Source organism: Mastomys coucha, unplaced genomic scaffold (assembly GCF_008632895.1).
Source record: "Mastomys coucha isolate ucsf_1 unplaced genomic scaffold, UCSF_Mcou_1 pScaffold22, whole genome shotgun sequence".
NCBI lineage: Eukaryota > Metazoa > Chordata > Mammalia > Rodentia > Muridae > Mastomys > Mastomys coucha.
Window position 1 is genome coordinate 68495900 of NW_022196905.1, and position 8601 is coordinate 68504500.

At 43.8% G+C, this 8601-nt stretch overlaps 1 protein-coding gene across 5 annotated transcripts in view; it reads left to right on the plus strand.

The window, feature by feature from the left end:
• Positions 1 to 8601, plus strand: part of Kit (KIT proto-oncogene, receptor tyrosine kinase) — a 79413-nt gene that overhangs the window by 61510 nt on the left and 9302 nt on the right. For 3 of the 5 annotated variants that reach the window (XM_031342769.1, XM_031342770.1, XM_031342773.1), the window contains exons 8-14: positions 1426 to 1540; positions 3156 to 3349; positions 4603 to 4709; positions 4807 to 4933; positions 5210 to 5314; positions 5408 to 5518; positions 7030 to 7180. In XM_031342769.1, coding sequence (XP_031198629.1) covers positions 1426 to 1540; positions 3156 to 3349; positions 4603 to 4709; positions 4807 to 4933; positions 5210 to 5314; positions 5408 to 5518; positions 7030 to 7180 — 910 coding nt within the window. The remainder of the gene's footprint in view (positions 1 to 1425; positions 1541 to 3155; positions 3350 to 4602; positions 4710 to 4806; positions 4934 to 5209; positions 5315 to 5407; positions 5519 to 7029; positions 7181 to 8601) is intronic. The other 2 variants (XM_031342771.1, XM_031342772.1) reach the window with 1 other exon arrangement.

The window sequence follows — 8601 nt, forward strand, 5'->3', positions numbered from 1 at the left end:
GTCACACTGTCTTAAAGGAGCAAGTTTCAGAGCATTAAAGGGAGACTGAAAGGTGGTAAATGTTATCAACATGTGTAGCTAACTCCCTTAACTGGTATTCTAATAGGAAATAACCAAATCAGTAGTAGTAGTAGTAGTGCTAATAGGAGTAATAGTAATGATAATAATAAAATAATAAAATAATAATTATAATAATAATAATAAATATATCATTCACCTGTGAGTCATTCTTGATTCTTTTTAAAAAATTTGTTTTGTATTTATATATGTATGGGGAGCAGTGTGTACCACAACATGTACATGGGGGTTAGAGGACAACTATTGGGGGTCAGTTCTCTCTCCTCCCACCCTGTGGGTCCCAGGAATCAAAGTTTGAGAAGTCAAGATGGTGGCAATCGTCTTTACCAGCTGGGGCATCTCAACAGCCTCTCTCCCTTTAGTTCTTTGCATATTCCATCACCTTTACTTAACCAACATCCTATAAGATGGAAGTCATTGTTCCCTATCTGTAAATGAAGAAATAGAATTAAGAGAGGGATTCAGAAGCTCCATCAGTTGGCTTGTCCACTACACACCTGCCTTGCTGGTCCTTAGAGCCTGGGCTTTCCTGCAGCGATGCACTCGGCCATGCTTCCCATCTCTGCCCTCATGATGCCGACCTTTAAGTACACTCATCCCCAAAGGACCAGAAGCCTTCGAGGATTATAGTGTCCCTAGAGCCATATGCTAGAAGTTCACCTTGCTTTCACTTTAGAAATAATTTCTAGAATTTGAAATTGTCGAATATCAATTGATGATTGTAGTTACACGGGACTGTCGAATTAGAGTCTCCCCGCTGGTACGAGTTATGTTTGTCCTGATTATACCCAGGCTGTAGATAAGTGTATAAACACAACTCTGGGGTTGATTTCCTCTTCCTCCTCTGTGTGTTTTGTATGAAATACAAGGCTTAGCCTCTCACACTGCCATTCCCTGTAGTGGTCTAACTTCCCTGTAAGTATGGCAATCCAGCTCTTACCAGCACCACCTCTTGCCACCCTGAAAGGAGAATATAGCTTCTATTTTTCTGCAACAACTTCTAATTTCATCTCTTCCGGTTCCTAAAGTAACATGAAGTGTCGGAGCAGGTAGGCTGACGGCAAGAAGTCCAAGTTAAGAAAGCTGAATTTGACTCAGGCTGGTCTTGCAGGCTCTGGTCTACAGAGATCCTGGGATAACTTCAGGTGCATGGGGAGGGTCTGGGCAGCGCTGGACAACATATCCACTGAACCCTCCTGATACCCATTGAATCCTCATGCCACCTCTGGGTGTCTCTCAAGTCCCTCAGGTTCGTCCAGAAAGTCCTAGGGACGGGATGAGAAAGAATGGAGAAAAATCATTCTGTGCTTGTTCAGCCAACTGACGTGGCTATTTCTCTTCCTGCAGCAAAACCAGAAATCCTGACTTACGACAGGCTCATGAATGGCATGCTCCAGTGTGTGGCAGCGGGATTCCCGGAGCCCACAATAGATTGGTATTTTTGTACAGGGGCAGAGCAAAGGTGAGATGATTATTTTTGGCACTGCTTAAAATGCAGAAGGAAAGGACTATAATTCACTTGAATTTCAAATGTGTTTTCAGACTTGCTATTTATTTTTTAGAATAAAAGACTGTCTTTTGATTATTCTTTTCCCCCCTCCTATATCTGTATGGCTTCTTAAGAAGGGATAAATGGCTCTATTTTTCTGGCTCGACATTAATTTTGTTTGCTGAAAAATGATTACTGAGTGACTTCTCTATTTGGTGGTTATCTTTTTTGGGTTTATCATGCAATTTCTAGCCTGCAGGTAGATAAGGCAATTTCCCTGGACAGAGTAATTAGATTTCCATTCTATACACAGGAGGTAATGTGTGTGGGAAATGTGGCTGCGGTTATCATGAAAAAATTACCTCAGAAGTTAATTGCCAAGTAACCAAAAAGTAATGATCGCACAATTACAACATACATATGGCATTTGTGAACAGTGGGTTTGCAAAAGTGTTTCTCCTTGATTAGGTGCCCAGCCCCCAGAACAAGGAGCACCTGCCACGTGTGGCTTTTCTGTCAAAGTCCACACTTAAGCCTTAAATTGTCCTCTCAAATTACCTGAAGATGAAAATGGGGTCAATGTTGACTTTTTTTTTTTTTTACCCATAAAACACTGTGTTGTACTCCAGCTTTAAAGGCTTAGTTTGGCCTCAAAAACAGAATGGTAGTGGAAATTTTGTTTTTCACGGAAGATGTTTTATGACAATTTATCATATTGATTGTATCAAATTATTGTTTTAGTGTGGGTTTTAGCAGAACATTTTGCTTGAGGGAACAATAAAGAGGGCATAAAAACTTGGGGCGTTGTGCCCCCTGTGACATGGCCTGAGAATATATCTCCTGCTCAGCAACAATATTTAAATGGAAGCTTACTGTGTGCCCAGTGCTAGTGTAGCGTATACCATGCTAGGCTGTGCCCACATCTCTGCCTTGCTATATCTGTATTTTATGGGTGGAGAGAGACAGCAGACTGGGCGAACAGCTGACATGTGTAGGTGTTTAGAAGACAATGGAAAAAGAGGTGTCCTAGGACTGCCTCTGGAAGAGAAGATCCTGCCGCCAGAGTGGCTATCACCACACGATGGATCTGCTTCCAACTCTGGACCTCAGGCTCCTCCCTACTGCACCTTTTGAATCTGTCTTGTCTTCATTCTTGTTGATTTTTTCTGATTTCCTCTTCTGATCTTCAACCATCACACATCCTTTCTGAGATTCTGGTGTGGCAGGATCTGATGCTGGCAGCCATTTTTGAGTCTATTTTTGAGTCTCTTGAGATGTTAAGGATGTGGAAACCTAACCCTGGAGAAATCACAGAACATGGTAGAAGTCACTAGGTTGGGCACTAAGAATTGGGATGGAAGTCAACATCCAACAGCTACACTGTCACTTCCTCTTTCTGGTCTTCTGCGGGGCCTTCCTCCATCATAGGGCCCCATGGGGCTCATTTCTCCTCAGGCCATCCTGGCCAGGTTGCTAAGAAAGGGAGTCTGAGTTTCTAGTTTTAGCATGCAAGTCTGCCAGATCAAGGTGCCACAGGCTTTTGGTTGGCTTCCTGGAGTAAGCCCACACTATTGTTCTCTCATTGTAGGTGTACTGTTCAAGTCTCACCAGTGGACGTACAGATCCAGAATGTATCTGTGTCACCATTTGGAAAGCTGGTGGTTCAGAGTTCCATAGACTCCAGTGCCTTCCGGCACAATGGCACAGTGGAGTGTAAGGCCTCCAACGATGTGGGCAAGAGTTCCGCCTTCTTTAACTTTGCATTTAAAGGTAACAACAAAGGTATATTTCCTTTTAATCCAATTTAAGGGGTCTTTAGGCTCTGTCTGTCATACCATAATCTTACATTCATACCTGTATTGGCCATATCATTTCTGGAAATACCAACATCACACCATGCTGCCATCACACTTCACAGACTCATCCCATACTATTCTGCTGATGAAGGTTTTGCATTAACCAATGTAATCTTAACCATTTTTTCTTTCCCTGGTCTCTATGTGTTTGTATGAACTTCTCGACAGCAAGTGATATACATACAATTATAGTTGTAATTATGATTTTAAATTCAATTTAAAATTTCAGTTATTTAAGATGAGTTAACATTTTGCTAAATATCTGTATTGAAATGTTAACGGAATCCTTTATATGATCTTGTCAGCAAATTGGTTTTTTTCCCCCGTTTTATTTGTATGTATGTATGGTATGGTATGTTTGTATGTATGTATGTGCTTACCCATCTGCACTGTCACAATGGTACAGAACCCACTGCAGGCTGTGTAGATAGTCCCTGTGAACTGGCTCCTTGTCCTTGCTGGCAATGACAGCAGCAGGCCACTTGACTAGCAGGCCAGCTGACCTTTGAAGGCATTAATGAACGGGTACACTTGAAACAAGGAAACTGGGCATTTGAGTTTTTTTAGTGCCCAGCTTCTGTGGTATTTAGCATTGGCCATAGGACTCATGCCAAAAAGCTGTGTGTCCGCAGCTTTTGAATGAGAAGGGGCCGAGTCTGCTCTCTGTTGTTAATTTCCACAGACAGAGCAATGAAAAGTATGTTTCAAAAATGTCTGTCTTCTCTGTGGAAGACATTTACCTTCAGTGTAGAAAATTTAGAAAACGTAAGAGAGCAGAAAGAAGCAAGTGTAGACCACCCAGAGAGGAAGTCCATTCAGAGGTAGCTTCTCATTAAAAACAGCCTAACATCGTGTGGGTTACTTCAGAAATGTCAGTTTCTCTGTCCTCTGCTTTCAACTTACATCCTTAAAGATGCCTGTGCAGCTAGTAAGGATGTGGGTGTGGGTATCGTACAACACATACCCAGGCTCCAGCCCTGGCACCAAGAATAAATGTAGGAAGGAAGGAAGGGAGGGAGGGAGGGAGGGAGGGAGAGGAGAGATGATGTATTTAAATACCAAGAGAAAGATGTGTTCCCTGCATGCACCAGGAGGGAAATGGCTTAGTTTGGGACAGGTGGTGGCGGCCAGGCTGTTGTCCCTCAGGTGGCTCACAATCACAGTTCTCTTTCCTTGTAGAGCAAATCCAGGCCCACACCCTGTTCACGCCGCTGCTCATTGGCTTTGTGGTCACAGCTGGCTTGATGGGGGTCATTGTGATGGTTCTCGCCTACAAATATTTGCAGGTGAGCACTGAATTGTTCTCTCCCTGGGACGCCACAGTGGCAGTGGAGGCTCTGATTGTTCAGTGGTGACTGCCTCTTTCTTTCCTTTCTCCTCCAGAAACCCATGTATGAAGTACAATGGAAGGTTGTCGAGGAGATAAATGGAAACAATTATGTTTACATAGACCCGACACAACTTCCTTATGATCACAAGTGGGAGTTTCCCAGAAACAGGCTGAGTTTGGGTCAGTATGAGGCAGGGGGTTTCCATGCAGCCCTTTTGTGTACAACGTAACCTCGATTTTTAAGGAACCCACAGTGGCTTCCTTTGTTTTGTTTCACCTGAAACAAGAAGTGCTTTCTGTCACCCTGCACAGGAGGTGGCAGGGTTGGCAAAAACAACCCTGTAGGGAAGTAGCTCCCGACACATGTGTCTTCCATTGCCTTGTTGATTGGGGAACCTCACAAACCTGTTGGTTACTCCTCCTGCTGACCTGACCCTGCCTTCTTCCATCCTAAAGGAAAGACGTTGGGTGCTGGTGCCTTCGGGAAGGTCGTTGAGGCCACTGCGTATGGCTTGATTAAGTCGGATGCTGCCATGACGGTGGCCGTGAAGATGCTCAAACGTAAGTGTCTGCTCACCGCCTCTACCCACCACCAGTTCGTCTAGTAGGTTTCCTCCACTTTGTTTCGCTAAAATACACTGTTTTCTGTTTTAGCAAGTGCCCATTTAACGGAAAGGGAGGCCCTAATGTCAGAACTGAAGGTCCTGAGCTACCTGGGCAATCACATGAATATTGTGAACCTCCTGGGAGCATGCACTGTGGGAGGTGAGTCTCCTGTCCTCAGTACCTGTTGCTGCCTGGCTGGTTATCACAGTAAGATCTATAGTGCTTCACTGTAAGCTCTTTGAGAGACTTTTTTTTTTTTAACCAAGCGTTTTGTTCTATTTTGCAAGGTTTGGTTTTCCACAGTGCTCCTGAGAATGTAGATTTTTTATCATGTCTGTGTTGGGAGCCTTCAGACCCATGTCCTCCCGTTATTTGGAGATGTGGGCCGTAGTTGTCTTGCTGTGCTGCAGGGTGTTAGAACTACTCATCACGGCTGTGTTTGGTGCCCATTACTCAGATTCTTATTCTCCCGTCCCTCCCCCATAGTCCTAAGGACCTCTATTCCGCCCTCGGTAGATTAACATTTTAAACTCCCACAAACTTTTGGGAACACACAGGATTTCTCTTTATGTGGAGCCACTTAACACCCACCCCACCCCTTTCCTCATTAGACATTATATGTGTGCACTGAATTATAACACTCTCCCCCTTAAACAGCTTAAGCAGATAGAGACACAGCTTTTGGTTGTTGTAACATCCTGGGGATGGGTTTGGGAGTGGGGTAGCTTTAGATACTGCTGGTCCATGATTAGTCACTCGGAAGGAAGTTAATGTCGATTTGCCTTCTGTAACTGAAAGTGGCCCCTGAGCCTCCCAGTTCTTAGATGCACGCCAAATAGATCAAGCTTTTCATTTCCATAAAAACAAGCTTCCAATTGTAGCCCCAAAGTCAGTGTTGCCATCAAGGATGCCTTGACGTTCCCAGAAGGCATCTCGTTCTGTAGGAACAAAGGTGTGTAGAGTGAGCTGTTGCTGTCTTGTCTAGAGAGAGCCACAGGGATAGTGGACAGCTTTAGACAGTGTCTCCAGACAGCCCCCCATAACTGGTGCCTCTGCACACCATGAATTGTTGATAAGGCAGTTTCTACCCATGGCAATTAGTTGCCTGTTAACTTTGGAACTGTGTTTTTAAACATTCCGAGCCACAACTCTTGTTTTCAAGTAGTGACGCTCAGGAAAACGGGTCGTTTCAGGTTCTTTGCCCACTTCCCAGTGTGGGCTTAGCTGGCTGCTCCGTGGTTACTTCCCTACCAGGCTGCAGCTTGGGTTCTTCATTTTCATAATAACATTACAGCAAGGGCACAGAACCCTGCCTGCTGTACACAGGAGTGAATCAAAGGGTCCCTGTAGGAAGCTTGATCACAGGAGAACCTTTGAAAGCAGTCACTTGTGGCTGCCAAGCCAGCAGTCAGGCCTGGCCCCTAATGTTCGTGTCATTTAGATATCCAGGTAGAAAGGGGCTTGCTTGTTCTATTTCACTCAACACAATGCTGCCTTTTTTGATAAGTGATGTTAATAGATAGAATTATGTTGGGACTAAGAAAGCTTAGCCACTGAAGCTGAATGTTAATAGCTGTGGTCACCCTTGGGTATTTCTACAGGAGGCAGGATTAGTCAGTCTATCTATAGTATATCTTGCCTGTACCAAACATTTTCTTATATCCTCATAGGGCCCACCCTGGTCATTACGGAATATTGTTGCTATGGTGATCTTTTGAATTTTTTGAGAAGAAAACGTGATTCATTTATTTTCTCAAAGCAAGAAGAACAGGCAGAAGCAGCACTTTATAAGAACCTTCTGCATTCAAAGGAGTCGTCCTGGTAAGGCTGATTTGCATAAACAGTCAGCTGTTGACAGGCAGTTCATGGGGTCAGAAGGGTTTGCAATCAAGGCTGATTCTTTAAAAAATGAGCAGAGATACTCCTAGGTGTGAAATCAGAATTATTAAATTATTTAAATGTGATTAACTATTTCCGAAGTTCAGATAGTACCCTTGAAGATTCAAATTGAGATTTGTCACTGATTTCTTTTAAAATGTGTGTCTCTGTTCTTCCCCTGAGCCTTAGTCCTATGGAACTGGATGTGTAACTACTTATAGGGGAGAGGGTAAAGGCTGTCATGTGGTCATTAAGTCCTGGAGATGGCGCTGACTGGCCAAGAACACTGAGAATATGTAGACTACTAGTTACCAGCATCGTTTTGGCATACCCTTCCCAGTGCCCCATCCTCTTACTGCATTATAAAGCCATCGCTATCAAAGACTGTCGTTGTTTGAATTCTGGACCTCATGGACATTGTTCTCATGGGTGATGATGTATATGCTGCTTCAAGTGCCTTGGAGGAAATCTAGCTTGATGCACAACCAGAGTAGAAATCTCTGCTGTGGCTTGTCCATTCTTTCTTCCGGAGTGTGCTCGAGATCCTTCAGGCCCAGTGGATATCATAATCGTCCCCTCGTATTTCATACTGCTTCCATTGTGTAGTGGATCTTACCTCTATTTCATGTTTACTCTAAGCCCACCCCCCCACCCCCGGGTTCAAATCCCTACACCAGAAACTAATATCATGAAACGCCATAGCAACTGCAACCTGTTTTTAAATGGTAGGATTTTGTTTTCGGAAACCAAAAATCCAGGCTTCCAAGGAGACCTCAGTAAATGGGTGATTACCTCATGTAGCCTTTCCCGCCACTCAAGTTTAAAGTCACAAGCGAAGCTTCATGTTTTCACTTTAGTGCTGTAAACTTGAGTTATTTAATGTGGTACTAAAATGCCACAAAACCCAACTTTTGTTAGTTGTTTTTGAACATAGGAGGCAGGAGCAACTTGCCTCTTCTGGAGACTGGGCCCTGTGGTGGTGTTTTCTTTTTTTTTTTTTTTAAACTTTCTGAAATAATGGCCTGAATCGGTCTGTCCTGTGTGGTGTTCTTTGCGCTTTGGGATTCCATATGGGTTTGGAGCCACCAGCACGCTCTGAAGGAGGTTGTTGTCATGGTGTTTCTATGCTAATCAGAGGCAGGAAGTACTAGAAATCTTGAAGAGTCTCCAGCCAAATGTTGCAGATTCAAGAGGTCCAGATGGTCTAGAAAATCATCCAAATTATTGGTGTTTATCTGAACCAAACTTGGTTTTTTCAAACCTTCTTCCCTTCGTCGCTATGTTCACCATCTCCCCCCTCACGTCTTGGAAGTGCCTGTTGACTTTCCACTTGTCTGAGTAGGGGCTAATTTAGAGTCTGATGT